Here is an 18,173-nt window from a genome sequence, read left to right as displayed (position 1 = left end):
TAATTGCTTCATTACGGCGATCACGTTCGCTGCGACCTGCATTGAGAGTCAGCAGCTTCCATACCACAGCCATGTCACGAACCGATGGCGTCTTCCAAGGGCTGGCCGATCAGCGACAGCCGATGCCCTGGATTGAGGCCTTCAGACGTCAACAGGAGGGAAAGCCTGCTCATGATTCCGGCGATACGCCCAAGGAGAGGGACTTGACACCCAGAAAGATGAGCGATAGCTACCATCGTGTTGTGCTGCCTCTCAAGAAGGATCCTTGGTTGTCGGATACATACGTCAATTCGTCTGGGCACATCAGACTTGGAACGCTGTTCATGGATCTTGATGCTCTTTCTGGAATTATCGTCTACAAGCACACCGGCCCAGGCGTCACGACCGTCACTGCTGCTCTGGACAGAATCACGATAGCCCACCCCCTCACCGAGATTTGCGATCTTGAGTACAGCGGTCAAGTCACGTACGCTTCCGGCCGAAGCAGTGTCGAAATTACATGCAAAGTCGCCAAAGCTAGAGAAGAAGGGGAGCCCAGCAAGCCGGAAGATGTCCTTCTCACCTGCACATTCACCATGGTCGCTCTAGATCCCAACACCCGCAAACCCGTCAACATCCCCAAGCTCGTACCCACAAACGCGGAGGAAGAGAAGATCTTCAAAGCCGGAGAAGCCAAATCACTGTCCAAGAAGGAGACTTCAAAGGCATCACTTCTACAAACAGAGCCAAATGATGCTGAGTCAGCCCTGATCCATCAGATCTGGCTACGACAGCTTGCTTACCACGATCCCAACAACGATCTTCGCCAACCATCCAACGTTGTGGCTATGTCCAAGACGCAGCTTTCTACTGCTGCTATCATGCAGCCGCAGTTCCGCAACCGCCATCAGACGATGATCTTTGGTGGTTTCCATTTGAAGCAGACCTTTGAGCTTGCGTTTTGTTGTGCGGCTAGTTTCGCTCATGCTCGTCCGACTTTCATCAGCGCCGATCCTTGCACCTTTCGCAATCCCGTTCCCGTCGGAAGTGTGCTCTATCTCACCGCCACTGTTGCGTACACTGATCCTCCACTGTTAGAAGAGGACGGTAGAGAGCCTGGTTTCCCTGATAACGAGAATCCTATGACTCGTGTTCATATTCGAGTTGATAGCAAGGTTCGTGATGTTGAGCACGGAGTCGCCAAGCCCACTGGTCAGTTCAACTATACTTTCTCTGTGCCTAAGGACCTGAAGGTTCTTCCGCATACGTATGAGGAGTATATGGTTTATGTTGATGCTAGGAGACGTGTTTCGTTGGGAGATAGTCAGAGGGAAGAGGAGCAGAAGGCGTTCTCGGAGAAGCGGCCTGAGGCTTCTGAGAAGAATTTGATAGGATAGAATGGATGTATAATCTGTCTTTAAAATGACGTATTTATTTCTTGGTCATGCCGATCATATAAGATGCTGTTTATAATAGTTTCAACTATAGTATGTCCCAACCATAACTCCATTTACCAGAAAAGCGACTTCTCATCATAGCTGGCTTCGCTCATAAACAACAGGCTCATCAACCTCCAATACCTCCTTCATATTCTCCCACAACTTAACAGACTCAAAAACAGTCTCACCCGGCCCTTGACCATCAACAAACCAGCTAATTCCAGTGCAGTCCCTCGTATCAGCGTACACCATAGTCGACAAAGCAAAGCGATCATTGGCAAACACTTCCAGAACATCGCCGTCGCAGAAGATGCGCAAGTGTAACTTCTCAAGCTCCTCTGATCCGTTTCTATCAGAGTAGAAGAGTGTGAATGGGCCTGAAGCAGGGGCCTTTTCGATATTGGCTTCGTTGTTGGACTTGCTCTTGTCGATTGTGATTGTTTCGGTTTGGGGAGAGAAGTGGATGGCTGTGCCTTGGGATAGATCCTCGTTATGTCGGATCCAGAAGCCCACTCCTTGATCATTAGGCGACACCTTTATCGTGGCTTCTAGCTCCCAAGATCCAGAGTGAGACTTGATGAGGCTTCCGAGTCCAGTACTGCTGACGACGTTGTTCCAGTAAGCGGGCTTTCCTCGTCTGAGATCTTGCAGGTTTGGCAATGGCTGGATGCCTAATGTCTGGACGGTATATGATCCTCTTCCGTTCTCAACAGCCTTGACACAGCCAAGATCCTCCAGTGGTGACGTAAGACTTCTTGTAACGTTATCGACAGAGTACAAGAACAGCTCCCTCGGGAGAGAGAAGTATCCAGTCCATCCCTTCGTCTCACGTCTCGCCAACGTCAAATCATCCTCCTTCAACCACCCCCAAACAATCCTATTCTTCGTAATAGGATGCTCATACGAGTTCGGCGCATAAAGACACCCATGATCCAAAATCCCATCAAACTCATGCTTCAATCTCGGGCCTTCAGCAGTCTGCTCCAGAGATCCAGCCATCCACAAAGACCACTGCTCAGCACCCTCCTTCGCACCAGGCTTAACTCCACCTTCCGTTCCCATAAGCATAAACGGACATTCCTCGGTGTCGTTGTGAAGAGTCATGAAGTTGACGCATTCCCAGTTCACACCGAAATCGCCGCCCCATCGGCCGGAGGGGCTGTAGCCGGTGGGGAGGTCGGTTAAAGGGCCGAGGTAGGTCCACTGGGTGAGATCGGTCGGTGAGATAGCATAAAGAAAGACTGTCGGGCCGGCGTTGACGATACCTCCTGAAACAAAACCGTACAGGCTCGCTTCGCCGCGGAGCTCGTCCATGGCGGGCCATTCGGCTAGATAAGGGTCGCGGAAGCCGGTTACTGTGACGCCTTCTGGTTCACCGTCTAAGATGGGGTTTTGTTCGCTCTTTTGCCATGTCTTGCCTCCGTCGTTTGAAGTTGCTACTGAGAGACCGGCGCAGTTGCGTGTGTATGGGAGAGTCCAGTGGATGGGGAGATGTGTGATGGAGGAGTAGATAACTGTGAGTTGGCCTTCTTCGCCTTGGAGGCCAGTGGGGTGGAGACATCCTGTAAAGATACCTTCCTTGTCGTATGTTTCTGAGGGTTCTAGGACGGGGTTTTGAGTGTTTTGCTTCCATGTTAATCCGTCTCTGCTTGTGAGATGGCCCCAAGTGATGTCACCCCAATCGCAGGATTTGGGGTTCCCTGGTGGCAAAGTCAGTCTGGATGCTGCTTTTCCTGGTGATGGTGATGGATTTTGCACTTACATTGATATGATAGATGGTATGTACCAGTAGAGGCATCATATCCAGGCGCGCAAGGATCGTTGATCCATCCTCTTGGTGCTTTGAGATGGTATGTAGGCGCAGGATGCCATCGTGGGCGTGGAGTAGTGTTCTTGACCGTCATCGTCCTGTCTGAATATTTCCCTGCTGTCTTTTACTTGTCTGTTCACGCAATTGATACTCAAGCAAAGGAACAAAGTCTGGGGAATTGGGTTGATTATAAAACCCAAATTTGAAAGACCAGTCCAGACCGGGTTTTGCCTAATAAGTAAATAATTCAGCCGACCCCCCAAAATTCCGCCGCTTGTTCGTCGGACCGACATCACGTCTCATGCCAATCAGCCGAGGGAATGAGTCTTGGGTGGTGGATCCTGTAGATCATTGTCTCGCCTCTACTAAAAACGCCCATTTTTTTCACAATCTCGACGGTCCGAGATCAGATTCTGATGTTCCACTGCGATTACGGTGTTCCACTGAGATACGGCATGGAGTGTTCCACTGTAGCCCTTGCCTGTTTCCCCGCGCATTTGATACTCGAGGTTCCACTGTAGCGTGTTGGTTGTTATGCTTGTTTGGGGCAGATAACCGATTATTTCCCCTTGTAGGGATAGACCAATGATTGGCATGTCAGCTGCTTCATTGCAGATGCGCCTGCAGGATTATGACGGCCTGGCTTTTCTGATTAACCGCACGTGTAAAATTGCGTCGTTTATTTAACCAAGAATACATAATAATTACATGTGATGTACAATCTCTACCTATGTCCATCAACTTCAACAGCACCAGTCCTATCCCCAAATTGATCCACGCGCGCCTTTGCAAATTTCCTCGCACTCACTCTATGTTCAAACAAAACATCCAATTCTCCAAACGTCCTGTCTTTGGGCTCCGGCAATCTGAAATATGCCCACACCATAATAAGAAAACAAAACGCCGCCCAAAAGAGACCCGTTTTCGCACCCCAGTTCCATGCATGTATACCGAGCATTCTTGGCATAAGGGTATTATTGACCAGGCCGGCCATATTATTAAAGTTGCGCGCCAGCACAATTGTTTTCGCTTTGAGACGCGTGGAGGGAATTTCTGCGACAATGGTGTAGCAGATTGGTCCGACTGCTAAGTCGTAAATAAATGTGTAGAAGATTAGTAGACTGCCGACTGCCCAGGATGGACCAGAGTTCTTTTGCGGCGCGAAACCGAGACCGCCGACGACGAGAAGAATGATGAAAAGCATGGATGTTCCTGCGATGTAAAGGGTACGTCGTCCAAATTTGGACATGAGAAACCATGAAAGAATGACGCCGATCGCACCGACAGAATATTGTACAATGTTGAGAGTAAATGCGTTGCTTGACGATAATCCGGCGCGCTCATAAAATTGGACGGAATAGCCCATGAGAACGCTGCCGCACATCGCTTGAGCGACATAAGTAATCGATGCAATTTCCGTACGTCGTAGGTCAGCTCTCATGAAACAATGCCAATAGTTTGTACCCGCCGACGTAGCCTTTTCAAGCTCATTCGTCTCATGTATCATGGACACTTGCGCATCAGCGTCAAACTTGATATCAGGTTGAGGACTGACGAGCTTGAGAATCGCCTCCTTAGCATCGACATGACGACCCTGTCGTACCAACCACCAAGGCGATTCAGGCGCAAAGATGGTTCCGAGTATAATGAAGGGTGGCCAAAGCCATTGCAACGCAAACGGCACGCGATACGACCACTCGTTGTCTAGATTCAGAAGTCCGCGCAGTATTCCTGCGGAGATCAACTGCCCAATAACCCAACACAGGTTCACATAAGCAGTGAGATAAGGTCTCAGAGCGACCGGGGCAATATCCGACGCGTATGCGAGAGTCAAGGTTTGAAACACACCCCAGGGGATACCCATGAGGATCTGTCCCGCCAGGATCATCTCGATATTCTTTGCGAAGAATACGATGAACGTAAAAGCGATCATGATAATCTGGGCTAGAATCATGGTCTTTTTGTAGCCGATGGCATCGGAAACCCAGCCGTTGAGATACAGGCCAAAGATCTGGCCGCACATGCCGCCGACTTGGATGTATGTTTGCCAATCTGCTGAAATCACCATTCCGCCGTCGGGGTTTGGTTGGTTGCCATATTTGTTGCGGAATCTACATTCGCATTAGCCTTGGGAACCGTAATAAACGGGAGAAGAAACGTACGATTCATAGCCATAAAATGAACCAATGAGAGCCATATCATAGCCCTCCATAATAATAGCCATCGAAAAGACTAGCGAGAAAAAGATAGCCTTGGGATAGAGCCGCACGGCATCTCGAAACGTGAGCTCATGTTCTAGCGCCGTGGCGGCACTAGCTTCAGCGTGTTGCGACTGTTCCTTCATGGCGCCGGTGGTAGTCTGTTTAACCGTAGAATGCGGCTTCTCAGACGTCATCGTGGTAGTGTTGGAGGGCGAAATGGTGTCTAGCGACGCGCTTTCTCCGTCGCGATCCATGCCTGGATTAAGGTTTGAAGAGATTTGACGACAAGGGGTAATGACAACGGCCAGCCGGGTAAACAAGACCCGAATGAACGCTTCTAGATCTAAGTACCAATCGTAAACAGGAGGTTCCGACTTCTCCGAGTCTAAGTAGCTCGATTCAACGCGGTGACAAAAGTCAGGTCATCTTCTGAGAGGCGTCGTCATAAGTTCCTCAAGCCGCTTGGCAGCAACTCGTCGGTCCGGGGAAAAGCGTCACTGCTACTGGTCGTTTCCGTTATTCAAATATCTGGGGATGGGTCTGGGGATGCGACGCGATGCCAGGCCAAGTAAAATCTGGGGTTAAGGAGAAGGAGAAGATCTGGGGCTGAGGGGCGAAAATGGATTCAACTACGGGGAAAGACCGTCGGTCCGACAGTGTATTGAAGCTTTGACTTTGAGTCAAGGATGTCATTTGATGAGATTGGTAGTATGTCGGTCCGACGATCAAAGTGGATACGTTTTCATCTTTGTGGTTGGATGGTATCTTTAGTCTTGAAATTGGCCATAGGGTAGTGAAATGCGGTTCGAAGAGAAACTGCAAATCGACAGCCACGTCTCTTTGGCAACAAGGATCTTTATGAGAACAATGCTAAGAATACCAGTTTATAACGTTGATCCTCACGGGCCTTTCAAGCAAGATTAGACAGATAGCGTTTCCATATCCATATTAGTCAAGGTTTCTCTGAGAAGTGAGTCCTGCAAGGTACACACATCAAGTAGCACAATAACAATCGCAGAATGGTTCATATTCATTACTCACTGCACGAACCAAGCCATCCGATAAACGCACTACTCATACCGTCGCTCTACTCTGCAGTAGCTCCCTGGATTTCAATCCAGTGATAACTTTGCGCTTTCCAATACCGTCATCCGATTCTTTTCTGGTATTAAACCGGAAAGAGGAAAGCTTGGGTATCTTGATATGTGTCACAGACAACCTTGAGCTATTAGAGCTGTCAACCCACGGTCCTGCATGTATCTGGAAATCTTCTCCTGGTGAAGTATTGAGCTTGTCTGTCACCCCGCTCTTCAGTCGTCGACCAGAAACAATTGAACGGCAGACTGTTCGGATGACCTTAGATTCGTGAACAGCAACTCTCTTTTCTATTTCAGAGCTCGCGCATGTAGGAGCAAGTGCCTCCAGAATTTGGCAATGCCACCTCGTTCTGTAATGATCGCAATCTACCCCAACAAAACAAAAGATGGTGATTGATTCCATCAGTGGGTTCATAGTCAACGTTAACGCAAAGACTGCCCCGAAGAATGTTGGCGCGAAGGGACGCAGAGCGAGGGTGTTGAAATAATGCTGTACTTGCGGTACCGTTATGACACTTTTGACATTATGAGGCGAGCTAACGACGATGAGGGTTTCAAAGTCGGGACTCGTTATGTGCATGGGTGACGGCGCCGGCATCAAGAGAGCGCGATCTCTAGGACCGACGATACATATTTCGGTGGGCTCTACTTCATCGCAGTTGTCCATCGGGATAGGACATGAAGGGAATGGGGTTCGAACAAAACGTTTGCTGAGCGGTGGTTGTTGGAGAGCCACGGCGACTCTGCAGCTAGTGTCGCGGCATTGGACGTCGAGTAAAGCTAATGCATTAGCGCTCTTTGGGCCATGAGACCTTTCGTTTATAGATGGCCAAGTGTTATGCACAGAAGCAACATCTACAAGCTTCAGCTTGATAGATAATCCCGAGTTGCTTGTGGTGTAGGAAAGTGAGTCATCACCTCCCCATGCTTGGTGGTAGGATCCCGAGTTTTCGAACGTCTTTGGCGATGGTGACAGGATACTCGACCAGTCGCTGGGGACATGTTCCATGCTCCAATGCCAGCAGAATATCGATTGGTCGTTGGAAAGTCGAATGATTTCTTCTTGCAGTCGAATAAATGCCTTGTCTCCTTCTCCGTAGAGCAGGGGCATATTTATATCGAAAATCCCAAGCATACAATACGCTATGTCCTCGGGTCTTGATGTTTGGCGATGTGAGACCCAGGACATGCGTTTGCTAATGCTGGCTTTATGGATGCCGCTCCTCATATCAGCTTCCTCGATCTTGGTGATATCGAAAATCTCCTGCGATAGGGACGATCGAGTTCCAAAGTTGATACCGTATTTGTCGAAGAAGATCACCTCTTTGGGTGCGAGCAGCTCCTGTAATGTCCAGCCTCTAGTGAACCACCGCGAAGTGTAAAAGGACGCCATATCGCCCGGGTAAACATCAGAAAGATGGGCGTAGCAGACGGCTGAATTCTTGTACCAGTTGAACATCGAGTTGATAGCCTCACTGAGCTCTGAGGAGCTTCTTTTATCGATGCAATTTGTATCGCACCAGAGATAATCATAGCCATCGGCTCGAGCCTGTTGACATGAACGCTCTATTTTGTGGTACCCATCTTTCGTTCTGGCTATGGCGAAGTTGTTCTGCCAATCAACAAACGAGACTTCATCCTTTCCCCATGTATGAGACAGAATTGCGTAAACTGGTATCTGGCTCTGGAACTCCTCGAGCTCCAAGGTTGTGGTGTTGATGAGTCGCATGCTCGCCTGGTGTTACAGAATAGTAACGCACTACCGGTCTTTGCCGAGGTTGTATTCGTCTGATGGTATAGCCAGTCGCACTTGGTAATTGGAAATTTGGCGGACGTATCTGGATTGTGTATACGACTCGACACTCATTCAAATGTTTGTTGACGTGGCTTCAGTTCGCCCAACTGCGTCGTTCAGCCTTGCTGGAATTTGAGTGCTTACCGCCCACGGGGATCGACCCTAGCCCAGCTGTAAGCCCGATCGTGGCAGTGCAAATTTGCTCCATGATTGGTCCTTTAACGACAGGGAACTAGACCGAAACAGTCCGTGAAGAGGTCAAGCCTCCGAAAAGACAGGAGACCCGAATAGGTGTCGAGTTTTGTGTATTTGCATGGTCGATGAAGTCGCCGGACGAAGTTGTGGTGATGAAGATGCTAATCTTCTAGTGAGTTTGGTATTAGTGGAGCGTTCCATTGTGTTCTACTGTGATGGGGCGCGCCTTCCCGTTGACGTTGACTGTTTTAGTGCAAGTTGCGCCCCACTACCAGTTGACTTTTATTGAGCCTCATCAGGACTTTCTCGTTCCATCGCAATTCATCTTTTTCTCAATCATATCATCATTTACTCTTCAAGAATTCAGTACTCTACTGTCATCTTCAATATGTCTCTGATGACACAAGACCCCGGCGAGCTCTCTCTGAGTAAGCTCCTCTCAACTCTCAACACAACCCTTCACTCAACAACTTACGTCTTCGCCACCTTCACCGAAACCTCAAAACTACCACCATTTTCCGAGACTCAAATGCTCTTTAAAGAATCCGAGGGTGTAACTGCAATTGTCAGCAAAGAATATGCAGAAGTTCACAACATCGAGCATTTCTTCCCTTGCAAAATGATCAGCCTAAACGTCACCTCCAGTTTGGAAGCTGTGGGGTTCATGGCTGTCGTCGCGACGAAGCTGGCAGCGAAGGGTATTGGATGTAACCCTGTCAGTGGTTTTTACCATGATCACATCTTTGTGCCGCTTGGACGAGAGAATGAGTCTGTGGAAGTGATTGCGAAAATAGCAGCGGAGAGCAAGGAGAAAACGACAGAGGCATAAGAAAAGTATATGGAATGATAATCAGATAAGTTTTAATTTGACATTTGGAAGAATATGAAAGGAAGTATTAGTGTGTTCAAACAGACTCCCATCGTTCATCCACCTATTCTGCTTTGCGCGAACTCTTCTCCCACAGAAACAACGACGCAATCAAGCCAGCAGCTGCCATGGCTGCCATGAAGATATTCTGCCAATTATAACCTTCAGCAAAGGCCCTTCTTACAGCCACTTGCTGAGACGGATCGAGATTTTCTATAACAGACACGGAGTCGAAGATTGCTGCTGCTTGTTCTGTGGATACGATATCGGTCAATTTTGGTCTCAAATGGTTATTGAGAATGGTAGCGCTGTATCATTGTTAACGTTCCGTGCCTTGATGAAGAACAGCAGTACAACTCACCACATGGCTAGCGATACCGTACCGCCTAGGACTCTGATCTATGTCAAGGCACCCATCATCACGGCTTCACCATGTCAGCAACTCCAACAATCTTCACCAAGGGATAACGTACAGAGATTAGATTCAGAGACCACAATACGAGCGAAGGTCAAGACAGTAGTCAGATCTAACCCAAAGCCAACACCCATCAAGACTTCGTAACCGTATTGTGCGTCAGGCATATCTGTCGAGTCGACTGGTAGTGAGCACATCAAGCAGACGCCAAGCACCTGCAGTCCATCAGTCACGTTGATGGGATACACCGGGGGTATCTTGGCATTCCGCGTCAGATAGCCCGAGAGAACAGTGGCAGCGGGAGATGAGAGCATCATGGGGAGTAGGCTTATGCCGGGGTGGGACAGGTCAACCACATTGTTCGTAGTGCCACAAAGACCAGAGAATATCGTGAAGATCAGAAGAGCGAGCAGAAGCATGGTCTTCCTCCCAAAGACATCGCTCAACTTGGCATAAATAGTAAGAAAGCTTGGCGTTATTAGTAGTTGTTCCCACAAGATCCGAATCGGTGGACGTACCGGTGTATGTCAAAAGATAAGAAGTGACGATCCAGTCTCTAAGAATGAAGCCATTGAGGGCATCTGTGATGGAGACTAACGACGTGCTGACGATGGGTTTGATGTGAGTACTTGGTTCGTAACTGAGGTGGGGCCCTTTGTCGTTATGTCGCTGTGAGGCCTCTCTATTTTCCAGGCGCCATAGGTGTGTCTGCCACTAATTCTAGGCCATGCCCAGTGGCCCCAGCCTCACTAGCACGACTTGTACGGCGCTCCATCTTTAAAGTGGAATGTCATGAACAATACAGAGTTGAATTGTGAACAGTTCAACCAACAAAGAACGTATTTGCAGATGTTTTGTGTTGAAACATGATCTGATTGATTCCTCTATCCCTATCGCAAAAGCCGCGCACTCCCCCAACGCCTCATTATCGAATCCTTGACAGTCCAGAATCCAAGTGTCCAGCCGCTGGCCACAAACGTGGGAGATTGCGCCCGTAGGCAGCCAACGTTTCACAAGCCTCTCCCGGAATCCTTCTTCCAGCCATCAGCGGAGAAACTTCACCCCGAACATCAACACCCATCTTCCTACCCATCGCGACTTAACCTCAAAGTCATCCAAGAGGGAAGAAAACATCGCTGATCATGGCAGAATCACCGAAACCAGAGAAAGAGCTTTTCTTCCGCTCATACAATGAATCAGCCCCAACAACAATCGTACTCATCCACGGTCTCTTTTCCTGCAACCTGGAATGGGAGCACGTCGTACCATTTCTCAACGACTACCATCTCGTAATCCCCGATCTGCCTCAACACTCAAAGTCGAAAGAAATCGGCCCATGGTCTCTTGAACTTGGCGCTGACTCAGTCGCGCATCTCATTCGAACCCATGCCCATGATGGCAAAGCTCACGTCGTCGGTCTCTCGTTAGGCGGCTTCACAACAATGGAGATCATTCGTCGCCATCCGGATCTTGTTAAATCAGCTTTTGTTACAGGCGCCGCGCCTTTCATGTCCTGGCAGGTCTGGTTGGCCGATCGACCAAGTCTTTTACACTATGGCCTCATGGTTGTGTTGAACACTGGTATCTACAGATTCAGTGTTTGGAAAGCCGGCCTCAAGCAGCATACCCAGTTGCAGATCGAAATCGCCCGCAATAACGACTGGACTCTTGTCAAATGTGCTTACGAAGGGCTTGCAAGCTGGGGAAGAGCCGCTATCGACGATGTTGCGCAAAAGGACAAGCGAATACTGGCCATCGCGGGAGATCAGGGTGATAACGTTGAAGGCACAGAGAAAATGGGAAAGGTTTTTCGAACACAGGGACACGAAGATGGGAAGAGGAGTCAGGCCTGTGTCGTCAAAGGGGCCATTCATGCATGGAATCTTCAGTTTCCGGAATTGTTTGCTGATGGAATTAAAGCTTGGGTTGAGAATGAACCTCTGCCTGAGGAGTTTGTCAGTTTGCTTTAGGGACGCAAACCAGTTCTCTTCAAGTCTGCATCGTGGTAGAGTAGTCAGTTATTCATCTCACATCAATTTGTTCTAACATAGCTTTTACCTCCTGTGCTAATGTATCCATTTATCGAAAATTCTTTTCATGATCACCAAGCAGTTGTACCGTTGAAAAACGCAAAAATAGGCAAAGCTGGATTCTGCGCGTCCACCAGCTGCTGATCATCTGCCACTGACCAGTCCAAAGGCATCGCCGGCATATCAGATAAAACCTCTCCGAACTGCAAATCATGCATCAAGATTCCTTCTTCCACAGGCTGGGGCAGTGTGGCGTTCTGTCTCGGCCAGCATAGCCCAGCTTGTAACAGAGCCATCTTCAGCTTAGGAACAAAAACCGGAACGTCCACCGAAGCTTCAGTCGTCGCCTCACGGGCTTCCCACGCTTTCAGCAACAGGCGAGCTAGCTGCACATGAGTCTTCTGCGTTAGGCTCCACAGCTCCTCATGATAGTGATAGAAGCCATCAAACACGCGCCACGTACGCTCAGCGAACGAACCAAGTGGCGAACGCTCAGCAAGTTGACCCGCAAGGAATACGAGCGCGTCCAGATGGAAATGTGACTTAAAAGCCCAAGTAAAGCCTCCCTGGTTCGCCATCTTGTAAACCCCGAGAGCTCCTTCGTGGTGTGTTAACCAAATACGAAAGAAGTTGTCTTTGGGAGTCTTAACCTCTGCACCCCACTCTGGTGTTTCTTCCATCGATGTACCCATTGCCCGCCCCTCTTTAAGGATATTCGGTCGAAGAAACAGAGCGAGCGCATGGAGTGGTCCTCCTGACTGATCGCAGTACTTTCTCTCAGCTTCGGCTAGCGTAGCATCAAATTCATCAACAAGACCTTTGAACTCATGTAGTGCTTCTTGGTATGTCTGATACTCCGGTGTTCCAGGTTCAGCACCTACTCCCCCTAGAAGCAAATGTTCAAAGTCCGATGCCTGATGTTCCGTGATGAACTTGATGAGTTGGTAAATGATCATAACAAAGGCCATCTCGGTACCACTTTCCCGCGGTTGAATCATGGTGGATTCGGTAGAGAAATCGGTGTCGTTGACATTTTGTGGCATTTTCGTGTCAGCTCCCGATAGTAACGATGTGGGCTTGATTCCTGACGTCGTCGCGTACAACGAGTCCAATGCTACGATCTGCCACCACAGGCGGCGTCGCATTTCGGTCTCGTAGGGAGGGAGGCCAAGTATCTCTCCGTCTCGGTGGAGGCCCATCTTGTGCGCGATTCGGATGACTGCACCGCTTAGAACCCATACCGCATCGTGATTACTGCGGCCTTGCAAGGAAAGCTACGGAAGAGACGGGTTAGTGAAGAAGTTTCAAAGGAAAGCTTTATTCGTACCAGATAGAAGACCAGTGCTTGCAGAGTAGCCATGTCATAGTTTCTGAGATAGTTGACTTTGTTGAGAGCAACCTTCAAGCCGTTCGTAAACTTCTGGATCGCCTCGTTCTTTTGAAGATCAAGCATCGACTTAGCTTCATCTTTAGAAAGACTAACGACAGAAATGAGACAAATGGAGAACAACAAGGCTCTGGACTTGTGTGGCATATGCATCGGATCTGTCATCGCGCTGATAATAAGACTCTCTGTGCTAGGTCCATGAACCATCTTGGTCAGAGGATTGACTCTGTTGAGAAAAACTTGCCAGAGTCGAAGGATCTGGAATGGTAGTGGTAAGTTGTCTCCGATGTTTGAGGATGCAGTCTTTGCCAAGAGCAGGTCGACGTCTTCGAGAGGAACGGGGGAAGCTTGTGAAGGGCATGTTTCTTCGTCGGATGTTTCTTGATCAAGGATGTTGCGCATTTCCTCAAGCTGTCATTTCTATCAGCAGCTTGACCATATCATTCCGCTGATGGGAGGAAACCTACGTTGTCATGGATAGTCCCCCAAACGCAGCTGTCCAAGAACTTGTAGCCACCATTCTTAACGACAAGCCTTCCAGCACCCGGTGTTGTCTGGTTCGACGTCCCATTCGATGGCGCAGGCGACGCCGAGGGTGAAAACTCAGTTCCATCTTGCGCCGCGCCAGAACTTTGACCGGGCGAGCCCTGAAGCGTATACTGCTCTAACAGCGCTTCCACCTTCTTGATTCTCTCTTGAAGCAGAACATTTGGCGTTCTTCTTTTGCGTATAGGCGTCGGTTTAGATGGGACGCAGGTTAGATTGGCCTGTTGATGTTAGTCATGCGCCTTGTTCGTAGATGAAATGGCCAGACCTTGACGCAATGAGAGCATGGAAACACGCGATTGCATTTTATTTTGCGCTGTTGGCAGTGAGTACATGCCAAGACCCGCTGCCGTTTTTGCACGGAAGCGTCAGAGTCGTTTGGGGAGTCTTGGAATGCCTGGGCAATGGAAGTCATTATGACGAGTTTGAAATGACGAAGGAATCATTATTCAAGTTAATGTGAGCGATTGCATTGTTTTGAGGACTGGAAGTTCGCGATGTTCGTTTGATCCGACATGTTGTACTCGGCATCTCGGGCTGTTAGATGACCCCGGTTGCGTGAACGGGCAGACGACCAATCAGAGGTGACGTAGAATTTCATGATCGTAGATTTAGTTATTTGGCATCGATTTGACAGGAAGCTTGATCATCTGGAAGGTATCTAACAATTATTTGAGGGACCAGTAAAATGCATGTTCGGTTTGCGCAGAGTTACATAGACGTCGTCATGGTGTGGGAAGAGTTGGCGGCTGGAGACGAGTTAATCCAGCCATGTTGCACCAGTTTAGACACGCTGACACGCACCTAGGCTACTTTATTTTGACACCCAATGGAACCCACCCAACACTTACTTACCGCTCAAAATCGTATAGAATGCCGTTTCGCTTCCTCATATCTTCCACGACAGTAACAACACCCTTGCTAAGCGCTCTCAAATCCGCTTCAGCTTCCCTGTCCTTCTCTTTAATGATCCGTCCAAGCTCCTTAGCCTCCCAAGTCAAGTTCAACATATTCGTGTACTCAGGTTTGGTTTCGCCCAGCTCCTCACCCTTTGTCGAACCCTTCGGAATGAATTCCATGGTGCAGATATCCGTCACATTGGAAGCTTGGCCTCCCTCAATTCTAATAGTTCCCTTCTCACAATAAATCTCAGTTGGCGCAAACGAGCTGTAGAGCTTGCTTGTTTGAGCTTGCAACGTGAATGTCTGTTTATGCTTGGAAGTCTCTGGTGTGTACTCGAAGACGATCAAGCCGCCACCATCTACACCTGTTTCGAGCTTGACAGGGAAATAGGTATGCGTTGAAGGGACACCGAAGAGGCGGATGGCGAAAGTAACAGGGTAGACGCCCATATCCATGAGACAGCCCCCACCGAACTTAAGTGAGGCCACATTGGGGACATTGGGGTTGGCGACGGCGCCCTTGGCCTGGAGGAGAAGCGGGATATTGTCGAAGAGGGGAGAGTGAACTGCCATAGAAAGACTTGCGCCATAGACCTTCCCAAATTTCTCTTCCCTGGTGTTCTCATCGTCGAACAGCCTCTGCAGTGTTTTGAAATTTGGCTCCTGGATATGACGGTAGGCTTCGAGAATAAACAGATTCTTAGAATCAGCAAGTTTGTAGAGATATTCGAGCTGCTTCATATCTGTTGCAAAGGGCTTTTCCATGATGACATGTTTTCCAGCATTCAAAGCCTTGATGCCTTGTTCGTAATGCAACGAGTTAGGGGAAGCGATGTACACTACATCGGTATTCGGGTCATCGGAAAGCATAGAGTCGAGGTTGTCATATGCTGTGACGGACGAAGCATCTTTGATAGAAGGGGTTTCTTTGATGAATGTTCTTGCAGTATCAAGTTTTCTTGAGTAGACTGCCTTGAGTTCAAAGAGTCTGCTCTCGTGACACGATTGGATGAATGAGTTTGTGATCCAGTTCGTGCCGATAACAGCAAGACCGAATGGCTTTTGAGAAGGCATATCGGAAATTTGGAAGTTTGTATGTTCAAGAAGATCGTGCTACACATGTCAAGTCAGTGAGAACTGCATGTTCTTATATTCGCCGGTGCGTTTCATGATGACGGCATTCTCTAGGTGAGAAGCAAGCTGTCGTATATGCTGTGCCGTGTAGACAACCAATGTGTGAAGATGTTTTTGCCTGAATCCGGTAATAGTCGGCGAAATGTAACTTCTTTTGGAGCTGCGCTTACTGCTGCAAGTGCTACGCACAAGCTAACTCCTCTAAACAGTAAGCTTCGCCGAAATGACATCACCGACCTCTTCTGGCAATTGTCCAATCTTGCAGTTGTTGATTGCTCAATTATCTGTTCCCTGACTGATTCCACCGGCTTGCTTGACCCCAATGTCCGATGTCCAAGTCCTCAAACTCGAAGCTCGTAGACCATAAGCATCAGTACAGTCACCAGTCCTTCTCAACCTATCCCAGATCCTTGATTTGTTAGATAGCCCTAGAACAACCCGAGTTCGTCCACTCCAGCTTCTCATGTTCAGTCCTTGTTCTAAGCCTTGCTCTTGCTCTTGGCTGTTCCTTTCTTGACTACTCCTTTCTTCGCCGGACCTTTCTTGGCTGGGCCTTTGTTCTTCTTCATCTTCTGCATCTCCTCAAGCCACTCATCGTGAATGGTCTCGGCAATGTCCCTGACCTTCGTCTCAGGCTCCCAGGTGTTCTGTTCCGGCTCATCGGGATATCCGACCCACTGGCACAAGAGCTTTCTGTTCTTTCCAGCGCTACCGTGGGAATCAAGGATGGCAAAAACATGGTACTCATCGAGGCCTGTAGCTTGCTCGCGTCCTCCATGGCTCTCCTAGTAGCTGTAGAGTAACTCGGGAGACTTTTCCTGAACGTCGCGTTCATCCATCCATGGGCCTATGGTGCCGTTGGGCCACTGTACGCGGATTCGAACGGTGCGATCAACGTGATTGACCCTATGTTTGATGATAGCAGCAAAGATGCTGTCTTCCGGTTCAGTGGCTTCGGAGTCGCTAGCGGGAGGGGGAGCATTACCGGAAGGGGCAAAGTTGTTGATGGTAAGTGCAGGCGGCCCGGCGAGAAGAGACTGATCGTTCTGAGGAGTGACAAGGCCTAACTGGCGAGCCAATTCTGCCTCGGTCCCAGTGCTATTCCGAGCGCTAACCTCATCAATAGTCGCGATTGAAGTGTCGAGTCGGGCAGGAACGCCTGGGGAAGGAACGCCAGAGGCAGGCTTCTCGGAAGCAGCGCGATCGACGCGGTCTAGAAAGATGAGTTGGTATTATCCTCAAATTTAATGAAGTAGCGTACTGTTGTTCTGGACAGATGTGGTCTTCACAGGAGACGATGCTGGCTGAGGACGAGGCCTTCCAGAGCTGATGCCGTGGCCGCGACCACGGAAAGGTCTACCGCGAGTGGCTCTGCGGCCTGTAGAGGTCATAGGAAAATCAGACATGATTATTTAATGCGGAAGGAGAGAGAAGAAAAATATTCGTGTAAACAGAAAGGACGACGGGTTGTGGTGGAAGGTGAAGAAGAGGAGTTGCCCAGGAAACGGCGCCACTGGCAGACAGTTGTCAGTTGCAACAGGCAGAAACATTAATTTCAGAGCTTAAAGAAAAAACAATAGGTCAATTTTTCTTAGGCTACCACTTCTTTATTTTAGCACTCTTTCTGGTCCCGGGACCTTTGAAAAGAAGACTCAGAAGATGAAGCCTGGCCCCTCTTCTCAAAGACAAAGACCACAAACTTGGAAGTGCGGTTCCTCTGGTTGAATAAGACTACTTCTTTTTGAAAATCCTGTTCATCATTTTGTTAAAAAGCTTTTCCATTTCACCAAGGCCGTTGTCTTGAACAGATAGCATACGAATCGGTGTCAACGTGGTGACAAAGCTCAACCCTCGGATTTCATGCTGACCACAAAGAACTCTAATAAGATGCCTTGAATATTGTTTCTTTGTTGAATCAACAGAATGAGCTTTGGCGAATGCCTTTATTATATCTTAAGCGACATAGAATGACTGTGAGTCTAGTCCTCTGAGCACAGGTCTAAGCAAGATGTTTGCCTGCAACGGGCCTCTCGTCTGTGACGGCTTCAAGATGCCGCGTCAATCCCTTGATTACCCGACTTGCAAAAAAGGCAACGCTGAAGTCATACTCAAATCCGCTGACTGCAGCACCTAGACTTCATCGCATCCTTCAGCTTATAGTCAGAAAAGATATGATGTGGTATCGGACGCTGGAGCAAAACTTATTGTCACTGATTTACTGGGTCTATCCGTGCACGACGGGGCAAAAGGCAAAAAACATACAACAGCGGGGATTCGCTGGTCGTCACCGACCCAACTACTAATCCGCCCCTTACCAGCTTGACTATGGGAGAGCGGACGGGATCCCGTATTTTCTGGTAGGTATGGTCGTATGT

General features: G+C 48.8%; 8 protein-coding genes across 8 annotated transcripts; 3 read left to right on the top strand and 5 right to left on the bottom strand.

The window, feature by feature from the left end:
• Window positions 1-71: 71 nt before the first annotated feature.
• On the top strand, window positions 72-1,376 carry FIESC28_00188 (uncharacterized protein; the record flags this gene model as incomplete). Its single annotated transcript, XM_031154339.1, has 1 exon — window positions 72-1,376. The coding sequence occupies one exon, from the start codon at window positions 72-74 to the stop codon at window positions 1,374-1,376; it is 1,305 nt and encodes a 434-aa protein (XP_031021511.1).
• A 135-nt stretch (window positions 1,377-1,511) lies between these two features.
• Window positions 1,512-5,623, bottom strand: FIESC28_00187 (uncharacterized protein; the record flags this gene model as incomplete). Its single annotated transcript, XM_031154338.1, has 4 exons — window positions 1,512-3,118; window positions 3,181-3,310; window positions 4,037-5,339; window positions 5,391-5,623. 4 exons carry the CDS (start codon window positions 5,621-5,623, stop codon window positions 1,512-1,514), a joined length of 3,273 nt encoding a protein of 1,090 aa, XP_031021510.1.
• Window positions 5,624-6,503: 880 nt separating this feature from the next.
• On the bottom strand, window positions 6,504-8,255 carry FIESC28_00186 (uncharacterized protein; the record flags this gene model as incomplete). The annotated part of the gene is made up of 1 exon (XM_031154337.1): window positions 6,504-8,255. One exon carries the CDS (start codon window positions 8,253-8,255, stop codon window positions 6,504-6,506), a length of 1,752 nt encoding a protein of 583 aa, XP_031021509.1.
• A 649-nt stretch (window positions 8,256-8,904) lies between these two features.
• Window positions 8,905-9,345, top strand: FIESC28_00185 (uncharacterized protein; the record flags this gene model as incomplete). The annotated part of the gene is made up of 1 exon (XM_031154336.1): window positions 8,905-9,345. The coding sequence occupies one exon, from the start codon at window positions 8,905-8,907 to the stop codon at window positions 9,343-9,345; it is 441 nt and encodes a 146-aa protein (XP_031021508.1).
• Window positions 9,346-9,448: 103 nt separating this feature from the next.
• FIESC28_00184 (uncharacterized protein) lies at window positions 9,449-10,113 on the bottom strand (the record flags this gene model as incomplete). Its single annotated transcript, XM_031154335.1, has 3 exons — window positions 9,449-9,692; window positions 9,746-9,770; window positions 9,858-10,113. 3 exons carry the CDS (start codon window positions 10,111-10,113, stop codon window positions 9,449-9,451), a joined length of 525 nt encoding a protein of 174 aa, XP_031021507.1.
• Window positions 10,114-10,941: 828 nt separating this feature from the next.
• On the top strand, window positions 10,942-11,769 carry FIESC28_00183 (uncharacterized protein; the record flags this gene model as incomplete). The annotated part of the gene is made up of 1 exon (XM_031154334.1): window positions 10,942-11,769. The coding sequence occupies one exon, from the start codon at window positions 10,942-10,944 to the stop codon at window positions 11,767-11,769; it is 828 nt and encodes a 275-aa protein (XP_031021506.1).
• Window positions 11,770-11,900: 131 nt separating this feature from the next.
• FIESC28_00182 (uncharacterized protein) lies at window positions 11,901-15,738 on the bottom strand (the record flags this gene model as incomplete). Its single annotated transcript, XM_031154333.1, has 4 exons — window positions 11,901-13,103; window positions 13,157-13,627; window positions 13,684-13,936; window positions 14,618-15,738. The coding sequence occupies 4 exons, from the start codon at window positions 15,736-15,738 to the stop codon at window positions 11,901-11,903; spliced, it is 3,048 nt and encodes a 1,015-aa protein (XP_031021505.1).
• A 539-nt stretch (window positions 15,739-16,277) lies between these two features.
• FIESC28_00181 (uncharacterized protein) lies at window positions 16,278-17,204 on the bottom strand (the record flags this gene model as incomplete). The annotated part of the gene is made up of 3 exons (XM_031154332.1): window positions 16,278-16,583; window positions 16,671-17,011; window positions 17,060-17,204. The coding sequence occupies 3 exons, from the start codon at window positions 17,202-17,204 to the stop codon at window positions 16,278-16,280; spliced, it is 792 nt and encodes a 263-aa protein (XP_031021504.1).
• Window positions 17,205-18,173: the final 969 nt, after the last annotated feature.

Source organism: Fusarium coffeatum (genome assembly GCF_003316985.1).
Source record: "Fusarium coffeatum strain FIESC_28 chromosome Unknown BRIP53273_contig_5, whole genome shotgun sequence".
Lineage (NCBI taxonomy): Eukaryota > Fungi > Ascomycota > Sordariomycetes > Hypocreales > Nectriaceae > Fusarium > Fusarium coffeatum.
This window is presented reverse-complemented; position numbering and strand designations above follow the sequence as displayed.